This window comes from Pyxicephalus adspersus, chromosome 1, assembly GCF_032062135.1.
Source record: "Pyxicephalus adspersus chromosome 1, UCB_Pads_2.0, whole genome shotgun sequence".
Taxonomy (NCBI): Eukaryota; Metazoa; Chordata; class Amphibia; order Anura; family Pyxicephalidae; genus Pyxicephalus; species Pyxicephalus adspersus.
Window position 1 is genome coordinate 3,991,696 of NC_092858.1, and position 15,958 is coordinate 4,007,653.

General features: G+C 38.4%; 2 protein-coding genes across 2 annotated transcripts; both read right to left on the reverse strand.

The window, feature by feature from the left end:
• Positions 1–1,087: 1,087 nt before the first annotated feature.
• Positions 1,088–5,160, reverse strand: LOC140321826 (olfactory receptor 1f45-like). The gene is made up of 4 exons (XM_072398607.1): positions 5,118–5,160; positions 3,764–3,769; positions 1,312–2,169; positions 1,088–1,131 (listed from the first exon to the last, which is right to left on the reverse strand). The coding sequence occupies exons 1-4, from the start codon at positions 5,158–5,160 to the stop codon at positions 1,088–1,090; spliced, it is 951 nt and encodes a 316-aa protein (XP_072254708.1).
• A 2,618-nt stretch (positions 5,161–7,778) lies between these two features.
• Positions 7,779–8,738, reverse strand: LOC140321827 (olfactory receptor 1f45-like). The gene has a single exon (XM_072398608.1). The coding sequence runs from the start codon at positions 8,736–8,738 to the stop codon at positions 7,779–7,781; it is 960 nt and encodes a 319-aa protein (XP_072254709.1).
• Between the last annotated feature and the right edge of the window lie 7,220 nt (positions 8,739–15,958).

Below are 15,958 nucleotides of genomic sequence, written 5' to 3' on the forward strand. Positions count from 1 at the left end.
AGAAACAGTCCGGTCCTATCTAAAAAATGAATTCGACCTGCCGATGTTGTCCAAGGTTGCTGAAATACGCTAAGGAAGCCATTTCTAGTCATTTGTTTTTCTCAAAAATAGTCATTTCAAAGACTTAGGTTGGACTGGCCATCCAAATAGATACAATTCAAAATGGAGGTTCCTTGTCTCACTTACCTCTACTAAATATAGAAAACATCTTCCCAAAGGAGAGTAATGAAGTCACTAAAAGCTAATTGCATCTTTGTTAGGAAAACATTTTTTTCTAGAGGCCAAGACTTGGCAGCCATGTTTCTTTGGGGCTTTCAATCACCCAAGTAATGTCTGCAAACTCTGCTTATTCTGATCTGGGTTAGATTTAAACTTTTTGCTCCCCTAGGTCAGCTAGCACACCATGGACGCACGTCCACAAGAACAAGAAAGAGGAAGAAAGAGGGATAGGGCAGTGTGAATGGAGGAGAGAGAGAAGAAGAAGAATGGAGGGAAAGTAGGAGAGGGGAGAAAGCAGGAGAGAGGAACGAAGAGAGGATAAGAGAAAAGAGATTAGAGAAATGGGGGAGGGATATAGGAGAAAGAGAGAGCAAGAAGTGAGAAAGAGACAAGGAGAGGAAAAAAGGGGAAAAGGAGACAGAGAAGGAGGGAGGGTGAAGGAAAGGAAGGAAGGGAATACAGAGAGGAGGGAGAGAGAGTAAAGTAGAGGGGTTCAGTTCCAAAAAGAGATGTTGTAATAGTGCCCCTAGTGGTCATGTGGCCCTAGGCCATAGTCTAGGTGGTTTTGTGGGAAATCCGGCCCTGATTCTGACTGCTCCTATAAAGGCCAGAAAGGAACTGTGTCCAGTAACAGTTTCTGTCATAGTCACAGCACAGCAGTTGCCTTATTGACCACGGTCATTTTATTTCATCAGTAGATGTATTCCTGAACTCAAGTATGGAAATGTATCATTCAAAATGAAAAACTGGCAAACAAAACCAATAATTACCAGCATATAAAAATGATAAAAATGTGGGGTTATAGTGCTCAACATAGTAAATTAGATCTGCAAAGAAACATTTCTGTCTTGGCGGTTAACCTGATCTATCATCTGTCCAAAAGCTTTTGCGGAGTAAAGTGTCCTTTACTGAGTTTTCAGTTGTAGACAATACCATTAGATGTGTCCTTCTTCTTTCTGGTCTCAGAAATGTGGAAGGTATGATATTCTTAGATGTCAGGTACTAAAAAAGATATGGAGGCCCAGATGGTAGAGCGGAGATGTCACAAGGAGATCCCAAATCCAACTCAATAAATTGGAAAGCATTGTATGATAATTTTCTTTAAAGCTTGTTTCACATCTTGGTTCCTTAGGCTGTAAATAAAAGCATTCAGCATTGGTGTAATGATGGTATAGGCCATGCTAACTATGCGGTCATACTGGGAAGAGTAGTTTGAAGGTGGGCGAAAGTAAATGAAGATGATGGTACCATAGAAAAGGCAAATCACCATGAGATGAGAAGAACAGGAGGAGAAGGCTTTGCTACGGCTGCTTCTGGTCTTCATTTTTACGATAGCCCTTCCAATGAGCACATAGGAGATGAGTACACATAGAAACTGGATAATAACAATTATAGAACCTTCAATGTATATAACGAGCTCAACAAATGTAGTACTGGAGCAGGACAGTTTAATGAGAGGTGTCATATCACAGAAGAAATGAGGGATCAATCTGTCCTCACAGTAGGATAATTGTGATACATTATACGTGTGCAGTAATGAATGTGGAGCTCCCACAAACCAGCAACTACTAATCAGTATGAACATAACCTTATCATTCATTGACAATGTGTAGTGTAACGGGAAACATATAGCCAAATACCGATCAAAAGCCATGACTGATAGAAGAAGACTTTCAATGCTCCCTAGAAAAAGGAAGAAGAACATCTGCAGGAAACAACCAAGGAAGGAGATTGAGGCTCTTCCATAAAGAATGCAGGACAGAAGCTTGGGAATCGTCACTGTAGAGAAAAAGATGTCCACTACTGACAGGTTCCCTAAGAAAAAATACATTGGTGTGTGCAACTGCGGAGAAAGTTTAATGGAACTTATTAAAAGTAAGTTAGCAATCCACGTGAGGGTATATATAACCAGAATGGTGGAGAAGAGAGCAGCATGGTTGTGGTGAAGGTCTGAGAAGCACAGAAGAACAAAATGGGAGGTTAAATTATATCTATCCATCAAAAGTGATACAAAAATATATACTTAGTGATGATTTAAACGTTAATACCAAATTCTCTTAATCTGTTTGCACATTTGCCTTCGCGATGAGCCTGGAAATGGACACAGTGGAGGAACAACAATAAGATCAGGTTAATTTATTTATATACAGTCTTATATATAAGTCTTTTCTGCAACAATCTAAATAATTGTCCAGAAGCATTTCCTTTAGTAAACCATTTCACTTATTTACTTTTCTCACAGTGTCACAGTGATGTTATAATGAACCTGTAGCCACAACCTGCTGATTAACCTAAAATTCAGGCACTTCCAATGTCTTCCAGAAAAATGGCTGGTGACCGGCAGCAACCTCCGGACATTCTGACTGCTCCTATGAAGAGCTGTGCATATTCATTTATTTGGCATAGTCAGCAAAATACAATAAAACACTTAGAGGGTATCTATGAAAAAAGAAGCAATAGTGAATGCAAAATGAATCCAGGTGCCTAATAATAATGGTATGCCTAATACAATTTTTATTAAGAATTACAAAGCTGTATAAAATTATATAGAGTATCACAGAACACAGAAATCCTAAATTGTAAGCTCTTTCAGACAGGGTCCCTTTCTCCTCCTGTGTCATTGTTTACATATGCCTGTTATTTTCAATCCCTATTTAATATTGCCATATTACAAATACAGTATAATAATAAATATAATAATAATGAAAAAGAATAATACAAATAGTATAAAAGGAGAAAAAAAGAAGAAATCAAGAGAAGGTAAAGATCTTTTGCACTAAATGTTTGTGTGTGAACAAAAAGATTTATGAACAGAGGGTCAAAAACTATTATACATCACTCTTCAATCACCACAAACTTTACGAAATTGCCCTATAAACACATAATAATAATAATAAGTCCACTAAAATATCAATCTTCAAAAAAACTCTTCTAGTTTTCTTTCTTTTTTTCTACTACATTGTTACACAATTCTGCTTCCTGATGGACAGTCCAACAGCGAACACGCACAATAGATAATGGAAAATATGGGTCATACTAAGGACTTTGCTTAGATTAACAAAAGAACTGGTAACATGAGAACTGGGGACACACAAGTCAATAACGCACAGTTCTATGAAGTTTTTCACCCGGGTCAGTTGGTATTATTCCTTCAAAATGTTTGCAGTTTCAATAAGAAGTTGATTTGGGAGAAAAAAAAAACATTGTATAGAATAGGGAGAGCTGCAAGTCTAAATACACAAAATGTTCAAACGTGAGGAATGCCTACAGAAATGTACCATTTTGGGGAATAAAAAATCTCTTGATCACTCATTGTAAGGAGCTTGTCATTGTTCAGGGAATCAGCAGACCATCATTCTATAAATGGACCATAACACAATTCTGTATTTATTGTATACATATTTAACCCATTTATCATACCGGTGTTGCCACTTTACCAATAAGTTTATAAAGTTAGACTCACTAAATATATGTATATCTTCACCACTCCTTCAATACTCCTAAATAATGAATATATCAGTATTGGATGTCCTGTTTCACTCACCAGATCCTAAAACAGGACAAAGATTCACCAGTCATAAATAGCCCTCAATATATAATACATGGCTTCATTTCTTACAGAGAACTGGATGTCACCGGGGAATGTTGGATTTCATATTAATGTTTAGGAATTGTCTTTGTCTAATTGTCTTTACCAAGGAGAATTGGTATAACCGTGAATACTAAAAATAAGATGATCTCATTTCTCAAAGTTTTTTAAAGTTTATTTTTTTTCTTGAGAAAAGTAAAACTATTTTGAGTAAAACAAAGAATTAAGCCAGGGCTTCATTTGTTTTCTCAGTCTTCGTAAACCACACATTAGTAATAGTAAAAAAAAAGTGTAAGGGTCTTGGTCTTTAAGGACTGAGTACCCCTGATTTAGGCTGCAAATATTTGACAGAAATTCTACAAGACTAAAATGATGTGATCATCCCTCCAAATGATTGTGTTCAGGTCAGTGGTGGATGTAGCCAACAGTAGGGCCCCTTTGAAGAATTGACTTGGAGTCTCTGTTGACTGAGGAGGGTCCGGGGCCCTTTTGCAGTGGCACACTGGCTCATCCCTATGTCTTTCCTTGTTCTGGTGTTTTCAATGAAGACTACTGTAACATGTATGCTTGAAAAAAATACATTGTAGGAAGCCTTCTGGTAATATTTTTGGGACAGGCCTATTTATTCTACTGGCTGGACCTGGTCCCTCTGGCCAGGACAGCTATATAAAGGCTTGAAATGCGGACTTTGGTGTGGCGGAAGCCAATTGTCCTGCACAAATATCTGACCCCAACCACATTTTTGGGATGATTTGCAACCTTGATTGTGAGCCAGGTTTTCTCATCCAGAATCAGTACCGGACCTTAGCAAATGCTCATGCTCTACTTAGGTCCACATTCTCATAAACACTCTCTGTATTGTGTTTAAAGCCTTTACAGAAGAATAGAAGCTGTTATAGTACAGGCATGGGAGGGTGGATTCATTATTAGACCAATGAAATGAGATGCCCAACCAGCTCACGTTGACTTGATGGTCAGGTTTGACCTCATCAGATCTGGAACAGTGTTGTGAATCAGGTTTTCTAATCCAATATTTGTACCTGACCATAAAAAAATGCTCTTTCCAATGAGTGGGCACAAATGCAAATAAACACTGTCCAAAATTTTGTATAAAGGCTTTTGTAGAAGAGCTACTCCAGCCACTGGAGGTGTAAATTCATATTATTTCCATAATTTTGGAATGGAATGTCCAAATAAGCTCACATAGACATGATGGTCAGGTAGCATTACACATCTCCATTTACTACATTTCAATGACGTTTCTGAGGCCCAATCCATTAACTCCACAAAGTCTCCTAAGGTCACTAACCCAATACTCCCATGGTGGGTCTCTGGGACTCTTTGAGGTCCATCCTAGGAGAACCAGATTTTGGACCAATGTTTCCTTTAAAACAGGTAACCACATTTATTGCCCCCTTGGAAAACCACCAAGTCTATTCAAATTCAGAGAACAACTTATTTCTCCTTTACCCTTTGCAGAATATTCCCATAAGTGAAGAAATGTTGGAGTTTAGTCAATACACTTTATTGACTATCCTAGGTATTTGAAGATCCAAGCTCAAGATTCCAAGATCCCTTCACCCAAACTTAAGGCTGTATAACTTGTAAAGGCTAATAAAGGGGTCCCAAGGAGTCATAAAAGCTGCATTTTTAATATCCTAATTTTGTTAGTACAGGGAATTTACCCAAACTTAAAACAATACAGTCACCTAACTACCTGTACATACAACAAGTAATATCCTATACCTACCACAGTTCTCAAACCACTGTACCTCAGTTACACCCTATGGATAGAGAAGTAACGGACACTGTTTAATGGATACTCTTTGTGAGGGATATATGGTGGCTGCCATTGCTTAGTCATTTTTGAGAATGCAGGTTGTCTGACTGCTCTGTTTGTGTGTGGCCTGAATTGTGGCCGAATCATTGACTTGGAACACCATAAAGTCATAATGAAGTCAGAATTGTACCCTATTCCACTGAAGGCATGAAACTGGGATAATATCAAGGCACCAGGTACTTTCAAAAGAACATCAACATTGGCATCACACAAACAGAATTTCTGTTATAATCAATATCTGCAGATATTTACTTGATCCATCATAGGATTTGCACATTGGGTCTCATTTATTAAAGCTTTCCAAAACTGGAGAAGATACACCATCATAGGAGATCTTTCATGGGGTGATCCAACAAACATGGAATGGGTTTCCTAAAATCATTATTCTGGATTCATGAATTCAAGATTATTAAAGGCACATGATCAAAAAGTCAACCAGCATTTTTCTGGGACTAGTTAAATAATGCCACCCCACATAAAGGACCTAGACTGGAGATAATATACTATCACAGGAGAACCTGGGTGATCCATCAAGCCTGAAATTAATTTGCTATTATTTAGGAATGTTTTCAGTCCTGGATTCATTCCAGGTTTGCTGGATTACCTAGGTTTTTCCATGATAGTCTATCCTCTCCAGTCTTTAACAAATCATGCCTAATGTCTCAGTGATTGGTCTACTTCAAATAGACATATGATGGTCACAGGTATACAGTACTGAGCTCCATCAGCTATTGTCCACTAGATCCTTGAGAAGTGAAAAGGAAGTGAAAGATCTTTGGAGGAAAAACACAGGACCAAAAAAAGCTAAAAAAAATTTGAAATGAATTAGGCAGCTTTGGTGCTTTATGACTTGGCGGAGTGACCTGTGCTCCTATATGTAGGTATGTAAGAGAACATTTATTGGAAAAGAGCTGTTTATATGGGTAATGCCCACATACTGGTGGTTTTAAAGCCAACTTTTCACTCCAATTTTCTGTCCCTTCTATCTTTCACAGGTTTAAGACCCAGATCCTGGAGATTTGTTGACGTATTAGGAAATATTCTGGATTCATGTTTTATGTCTTTTGGAAGTGCTAAAAACATGGAATCCTCTGGACAATAGTAAGAAGTCATACTTAAGGTGTTGGGGCTACTTTTGCAAGATGATAATATCTTATTCCTGCTTTGTTTTAAGGAGCATTTGACAAAGTCCTCGGTCACAATTCACCTCTAGCATTATGAAAATAGAAGGTCTGACAACCTCCTTATACCATATATATGAATATATAACAAAAGTGTAGAATTGGGCAACGTAAAACCATTACACTACCTCAATGCACTATAATAACACCATTAATCTCCCTTAAACTGACACCACCACACTGCACAACAATAATTGGCCCTTTTGGACTGAGACCTCTTTTTTCTCTGCTCAGGCTTGGACACCGTGGCCCTCTTCCTTCCCTTTCCCAAGTCAGTGTAAATTCCTCTTCTTTTATCCTCTCAGACGTCTACTTAAACTTTTGTTTGCCTGTTTTCTTTTTTCCCTTCTTCATCCCTTTCCACTGTTTCTGTTTCTGGATTCATCTCTTTTACTCTTCTCAAGCTTTTACCTACTACACATTCAGCCCCCTTATTAAAGCTCTTCAAGACTGGAGAAGATAAACTATCATGGTCTCCCTAGAATGGATCTGGTCCTATGTTTGCCAACTGATGGAAATTAATTCCAGGTTTGCTGGATCACCCAAGTTCTCCCTTCAAAGTTTATTTCCTCCAGTCTTGGAGAACTTCATAACTCAGCCCCATCATAACTCACATGTTTGCAATTGATTAGGTGGAGCCACTTTTACGGCCCTGATTAGGAGACATGTTTCTCACTAAGCTTAGTTTACTTTTTTGTTGTTTTGTATCTCAATAATTGTGTTTTCTCTTTAAGAATGGCCAGATCAGTACATTCATGTTTTTTTTGTTTGTATGATATCTGTCATTCTCTATCTGATGTATATTTTTATATACTGTCATGAATTATTACTATATACATAATTCTCTAGAAAAGAAAAGAGAAAGCAGTTATAATGAATTAAAATAATTAAAAATGTAAATTGTTAAAAGTTGTTCTGGGATATTAAACAATGACTAATTGTGTAAAATTCATCTTGGGACTTGGGAAGAAGGTCCCTTAGTTTTGCTTTGAGAAAACCTTGGCACAATAACTTTCTTTAGAGTTTGTTTCACGTTTTGGTTCCTTAGGCTGTAAATAAAAGGATTCAACATAGGTATAATAATGGTGTAGGCCATGCTAACAATGCGATCATACTTGGAGGAGTAATCTGAGGTTGGACGGAAGTAGATGGAGATGTCAGTACCATAGAACAAGCAAATCACCATAAGATGGGAAGAACAGGAGGAGAAGGCTTTGCTTCGGTTGCTGCTGGTCTTCATTTTCATTATAGCCCATCCAATGAGGACATAGGAGATGAGAATGAACAGAAATGGAATAAAAACAACTGTAGAGCCTTCCGTGAATATGAGGAGCTCAGCTAGTGCAGTACTGGAACAGGACAGTTTGACAAGGGGTGTCACGTCACAGAAGAAGTGGGGGATCAATTTGTCCTCACAGTAGGTTAAATGCGACAGAATATAAGTATGCAATAATGAATGGAGAGCAGCTGCTACCCAACTGGTAATAACCAAAATGTCCTTAACCCTATTATTCATTAGCAATACATAGCTTAAGGGGATACAAATGGCCAAATATCGATCAAAAGCCATGACGGACAACAGAAAAATCTCAGTAGTGCCCAGAAACACAAAAAAGAACATCTGAAGGAAACAGCCAAGGAAGGAGATTGAGGTTCTTCCATGCAGAATGCTGGACAGAAGCTTGGGAACCGTCACTGTAGAGAAAGAGATGTCCACTACTGACAGGTTCCCTAAGAAAAAGTACATTGGTGTGTGCAACTGTGGGGAAATTTTAATAGAAGTCAGTAAAAGTAAGTTAGCAATCCATGTGAGGGTGTATATAACCAGAATGGTGGAGAAGAGAGCAGCATGGTTGTAGTGAAGGTCGGAGAAGCCCAGAAGAACAAAGCCGGAGGTTAGATTTACCATTTTCATTCTCTACAAGGCCGGATGAAAGAAAAATCTGACCACATAAAGCACAGAGCATATAGATTCAGCACATCAAAGAGAAATACAATGAAAAAATACTTTATATTAATAAGAAAACCAAAAAACTCTGCTCACAAAAGTTTAGAGAAGCTTACAAAGTATAAAAAATCAATTTGCATGGACCTTGTTCATTAAAATGGGACACATTTAGGAATAAATTCTTTACTGTTACCATTAACATCTTTATTTATTAAGCAATTTACCTAACAATTGCCTGTAATTACTGGAAATGTACAAGGAACATCAATTATGTCATCTTAATACATCATATCACTTCAATGTCCTTCAAATATCACTCAGATGTCCTTCAAAACCCCAGACCTTTCCCCATAGAGAGGGGCTAAATGCCTCTAAGTGCTACATGACAATCTAAGAATCTCCAGAATGGATACATAAACAGCTTTTCTACAAGATATTCACCAAAACAAACCCATAATATAGGAAAAATCCTAACATAGCATATCAGCACCTACAATTATTAGAGAACATACAATGATTATCTTTCTTGATAAAAATAGAGCAGCAATGTACTAAACATTAAACTATAGTAAGATGAGCATGCTTAGAAATTCAGTTTAGTAGTATAAAATACAGAGTAAACCAAGTAATATCACATACAAATAATGTAGTAACAAATGTATACAAATACACCCACCTTTTACCAAACGTTCACCAAAAATCCTAATTTATTTATTGACCTTATAGTGTGGATGAGCTGTATTACCCTAAGCAACGAAAATGGGAAGTCCTGAAACCTCAAAAGAACATGGGGTTTATTTAATAAAGAATTTAGACAGTTCACTTAGCAAAGTAAATTATCGAATAATGCAAGAAACCTGACGGTCACCTTCACTACAAAATATCAGTTGACAGCCAGATTCCATGTGTTCATAAATATGTAGATGGCTCTGTTGCATCAATGCTGAAATCAATGAACATTAATGCAAATTATTTTTAACATTCCACATGTAATATTTTATCATGTAATATCCTAGCTTCAGGGGATCATCAACCGAGATACTAAAGGATTGCCGATCTGGGTTAGAAATATCTAATAGATCTAATTTAAAGTAACTTGCAATGTCCCTCCACAGTTCTTGTCCCACTTATCTTTCTGACCTGAAAAAAAAAATAGAAAAATACCCCCTAGCCACTCTCTTCACTCCTCCAATGACCTACTAATGACTTCCTCACTCATAACCTCATCACAGGCATGGTTCCAAGACTTTTCTAGAGCTGCCCCGACTTTCTGGAGTAGTCTTTCACTTCCCATTCAGCTTGCTCCTACTTTCTGCTCTTTTAAAAAAGCACTCAAAACCTTTTCAAACTTACCTACCCATCTTCTTCTGTCTCCTAAACCCTTACTACTTATCCATTATTCCATATTTCCCCTCCTATTGTGTGAGGCTTCCTCCACCTCTTAGATTGTAAGCTCTTCGGGGCAGGGTCCTCTCCTCCTCCTGTGTCACTGTCTGTGTCTGTCATTTGCTACCCTATGTACAGTGCTGCATAATATGTTGGCGCTATAAGAATCCGGTTTCATAATAATAATAATAAGTTCACAAGCTTAATACAACATACCAAACAGGATAAAGGTGATGATAAATTATGTAATCTTTTTTTCATTTGCAGTTTTCTATGTTCCTCTATTTATTTCATATATAATATATGCTCCAAAGTTTGTGGAAATCACAATTGCAAGAGCATTTCTATGTAGCATGACCTCTCACCTCCCTCACCTCATCCTTTGCAGCTTTAACAGCTGTCATAAACTTTTTAGACCAGGGGTCTGCAAACTCTGGCCTTTAGGCCAGATACGGCCTGGCCTAGCCCGTAGTTGGTTCCGGCCTAACGCCCCCTGGCCTATCTGGCCTAATGCAGGCTAGCAACCTTCAGCAGATCAGCCAGGGGACGTTAGGAACTACCAGAGTCGGAGCCACTCCCTTGCAGTTGCTTCCCTATTTACTGTGGCTGGCGTTCCTAATTACGCCGCCACGGTAAATAGGGAAAGCTCCCTGAAGGTAAATCCTTTCTCCTCCACAATGCATACGGAGGAGAGGGATTTCACTTCAGGGGGCATTCCCTGGTGGTGGGCAGAGCCATTAGGGTGGGTCCAGCCTAGTGTGCACCTGCCCACCCCATAAATGGCCTAGTGGCCATAAAACTTTGCCGACCCCTGGATTAAACTGTGTCTGAGGAATTTTGTGCCCACTTAGCTAAAAGAATATTTGCGAGGTCAGATACTGTTAATGGTAGAGAAGATACCTAACCGTCTCACCTGAGTTTACTGGACATCCCAATGGAAAAATCATGAGTATTTCCATGGAGAGATTCCAGCTTTGCAGCTATAAACAGCCTCTACAAGGTTTGGGGTTGTGTCTGTGGACATTTGTGGTTATTTGGAGGCCAGGTATTGATGTTAGGTGAGAAGACCTGGCTCTGCATTCCAATTTATCAGAAATGTGTCTAGTGGAGTTGAGGTTTGTAGGACACTCACGTTCCTCCACACCAAACTGATGACCCCATGTCTTTATGGAGCTGGCTTTGTATACAGAGGCACAGGCTTGCTGGAACAGAAATGGCTCTTCACCAAACTGTGACCACAAGGCTGAAAGAGCAAAATTGTCTATAATGTCTTTTTATGCTGTAGAATTACCAGAAGCAGAAGTAGAACCAGAACCAGAAGTAAATAATCTGGAAAAGTGTCTATGTACTTTACTTTATATAATAGGTGTGACGGTCAAGTGTCTACAACCATATCCTACGTAGAGTATCTATCCTTCATTATGTACTACAATGGGCCGAAAAATTCTGTAGCTGTTTTCACAGTTGCTTTACACCAATTCATTAGCACATACTAGTCAGTAAAAACTCAAATAATGAGAAAATAATGATCATAGAGAACTGATTTGAGTAGTTGGGGTGCAAGTGCTCGGATTCAATTCAAATTTTTATTACCCCATAGCTTTTTGATTCAAAACTTGTAAAAAATTGTAATTTTACCAAAATTTGCCTAATCTTTGCCATACAACAAAAAACCTCTCAGGGAGCACCATTGCCTTCTTCCTTTTTCATCTATCAGTGTCCCCCAAGGTGTCATTACATGTATACCGAGCCTGTATTCCAAGCTTCAGTAAAGTTTTACGCTACAAAAACCTTATGTGTTTTAGTGAACCTATAAAGTCCAGTACCCCCCTTGAATGCTTCATTACCCCTTTGTTTTCAGCCTTTCTGCTCCCATGACCCCCTGGTCCATATACCTCATATTCCAATGACCTCCTCTTTTCCAGTGACCTCTGTGCTCCACTGAAACCATACCGTGAAACTGAGATTTATTTCTTACACAATTTTTGACAATTTAGTAAAAATAAAGTCAATTAAGGTTAGATAAATCACAACTAAAAATGCATATAAAAAAAATTTAATGAAAATAAAATTATAATGAAATATGCTTCTAGATTTTCCGGAGTTTGCCATTCAGTTTTAATTTTTGCCATTCAATTTTAATTTTTTTTCTTATTGGATTACTGCAGCAATCACTGTACATAAGAAAAAATACACTATCCTTCAATTTTAAGCTTTTACTTATCAAAATAAAGAAAAGAATCAAGGTGTTGCAATGGTCTAGTAAAAGTCCAGATCTCAACCTGATCGAAATGCTGTGGCAGCTTGGGGAGCTGTGCATAGACGAATGCTTGCAATCTTATTGAACTGAACTGATATTGTAAAGAAGAATTGGCCAAAATTCTTCTATAACAATGTGAGACTGATAGTCATCCAGAAAATGATGACTTCAAGTTATTTCTGCTAAAGGAACCTCTACAAACTATTGGGTCATGGAGTGTACTTAGTTTTTCACACATAGCTTCCACATTTTGGTTCATTTTTGTTTAATAAATAATAACATATTGGGATCTGTTGGGTGTTGTTTTAAGGTGAGATATAAATAGTTTTAGAACCTGCTAAGGAATATTTTTTTTTAGTTTGTCCTGATATGCAAAACCTTAGAAATGTAATAGGGTGTAGTTTATTTTTCCCATGACTGTATTTTATTTATAGACTCAAGCAGTGTAAGTTTTATGTTTGCTTTTGGTGTGTTACCCATAAAAATAAATTGTGTAAATTATTTTTTAATAACATCTACCCATGTAAAAATTTGAGCCTGGGGCAATTAGTCTTCTAAAGCTTTTTTTATTATCCTTGGCATTTTTTTTCAGTTCAGAAAATCTTTTGATCCCTAATGGTGATTTATTATTTTAATAGGGTTTTCATAAGCATGCCATCAATTTCTCCTTCAATAATTCTATACATTTTCATCCCATGTCATCTAATTCATGTCCCAGTGGTGTTGATGTAAGAAGCCTCAATCTGCTCATCAACATCGGAAACCCGTTATGTGGAAAGGATTCCATGTACACCATGACTTACCTTATCTAGAAACATAAAAGGCAGAGATTTGCCAGACATGCAGCTCTCCATTTATAAAGAACGACTTCTTTATCTTGCAGAGAACACAGTATCACCAGGGAATGCTGCAATTTTAATTACATTTTCAGAATTCTCTTGCGTTTAACAAGAAAAATGATAATGACTGCTAAAAATACAGATAGTTTTCTAAATTTCTGGTATTTTTATTCATTATAATGTTCAATAGTTTATTTGTATACACTTTAATTTTATATACAAATTATTTTTTATAATTTTACATATTACATAGAACCATAGTTTACAGAAACCCAGTTGCTAGGGGTTCCTTGAGCCATGAGCAGTTTGGACCTCTCTGGACCGCTGGCAGTAATAATGTTTTTGGCTATCTGTAATGGTGACTTCTTCCCAATGAGGAATTCTTCTCAATGGCCACCATGCCAATGTACTGCGGATATAGAAATTATAGAAGGGGTTTTCTGAGATCTGAAAATTTTTTCAAGGGTTCCCCAAAGTACATAATATTATGGGGGCACATTTATTTGTATAGGAGGCTCATCTGCAGAGCAGACTCTGTTGACCTTCCATATGGACCCTCTTTCTTCTTCCCTTTCCGCTTTGATGTGTACCCTTTTTTCCTACAGACTTAGTAAGCTTGGTCCTGCACGTAATGCTGATCCAGGATCTTGCCTACTCCTCAGATGATGCCTAGCGTTTTGGTCCAATGTTTTTTGGCGTTCTTTATAACATATTGTGAATGGGCATTAACCAGATGTTGCAAGCTTGTTACTTATCCCCTGAAGAAGCGAGTTTACCCACAAAATGTGTCGGGGGTTGTGACTGACAGGCTGTTTTCGTTTTGGGTGCTTGTTCAACAGTTTAAAGTGTACCTCCTACAGTATGTATGTTATTAAGGTTTAAGTGTGAATTTTTATAAATCTTTTCTTTATAAAGCTTTTTCTTGCTGAGACAAGTACAGGGTGTTATTTATTGACATCTGCTACATATTGGTAATTCTTAGGGATGTGTCAATGTAAAATAATTCTGATATATCTGGGGAATCCCCCTTCTTCAAATAATTTTGATCCAGTCCTGACAGGACAAAATCAGACGTTGGTCATCTTAGACAATAGAGGTGATAACAACCAGTGGTGACACAGAATGGACAACATCCAAAGGCAAGTAAGTGGAGGAAGCAATGTAGCTTCATGGGAGGAGGAACAAGATGGACAAAGGACAGAGACACGGGTGGAGTCAACAGCTGCATTTTCTGGGAAGAAAAACATGGTGGACAATGAGTGAAGACCTAGACATGGCTGGAACATAACTATGTCTATTCGTGTTAATCTCCATTGACGGGATAGTGAGTTTACAGATAACAGAAAGTAATAACAACACTGTGTGTTTGGCAGGTTCAATGGATATTAGCTTGAAAAAAAATGCAACCACTCCATCTAAAGACTGGCTGTAAGGTCCTGGTCCAGCAACAATACTCCCCATACACCGGTCCCCCAATCTAACACCACACTCTTCACCTATAGCAAGTCTTTAGCCTCGGAAGACTGGTTGCGTTTCCCAGCACACGGTTGCCCCCAGGACATGCACCAGGGATGGTGTCTGGGGAAGGGCTGGCAGAGGACCAGTTGCCCTCAGATAAGCAGTACCAAGATTCCAGTACAGACAAGTCTAGAATACAGAGCAAGAGAACATTCACAGATAATCCGTCCACCAGGCGAGGTACACCAGGGCAAGACACAAGCAGTCGGGGTCACAGGCGAAAGGTCAGTCAAGGCAGCATACAATGGATGGGCCAGGAACAGGCAACGGTAAAGTAATAAGTCTGAGTTTAGAGAGAGGAGGTTTGCATCTTGGTAGTATGTTTGAGATGTTTTTTTGTGTAGCTTCGTTGTTAGTTGTTTAATTGTAAGATGTTCATATACAGCAAAATATGAATAGCAGGTGACCATAACACATAGACATTCACCATAATTTAACATGTAACAAATACCTACTGGAAAGACAAGAACTCTTGGTTTTAGGAGGGACAATTTTCTAGGGTTTTGGATCACTTTTAAGACTTAGACCATTCGAAAATGCTGTCATCAAAGAACACAAAACAGAAATTGAGGTGTTTCAAAATACTGTGTATAAAAACCTATTTCTCCCCTTGTGATCTTCAGTTTCCTGATTGGGAGGGAAATAGCTTGTGTTAGAAGTTTGAGTAGGAGTATGAGTGCTGTCATCTTACCTGGAGGATCCTGCAACAGTCCCCTGCAGCCCATCAGTCGAGGTCCCATGCTGGTCTCCATGGCACTGTGTCTGTTCCCTGGCCACCTGCCTGGTTACTGATGGTGCCCATGCAACTTTCCCTGATGGTTCCCAACATCTCCTTGTTTGCCACTTACCCTGACCCTCCATCTTAATACTGATGCTGCCTTGCTTGTGGGGCATTTCCTGACTATGCTTGATTCTCTGGCTTACTCCACACAGAAGACTTTCTCCCCTGGTCGGCCCTTTGGTGGGGTGACCCCCGGGGCCGTGACCTGTCAGCACTTTCCACCATAAAATCTAGTATTTACTAGGATTACCAGCCCATCACCCCCTGCAGGGTGCTCTGTCAAAGACAGGGTATAACTCACACAGTCCAGGTGATTATTATTATTAATTATTATTACACAGTATTTATATAGTGCAATCATATCACACAGTGCTGTACATAGTCATGTCACTAACTG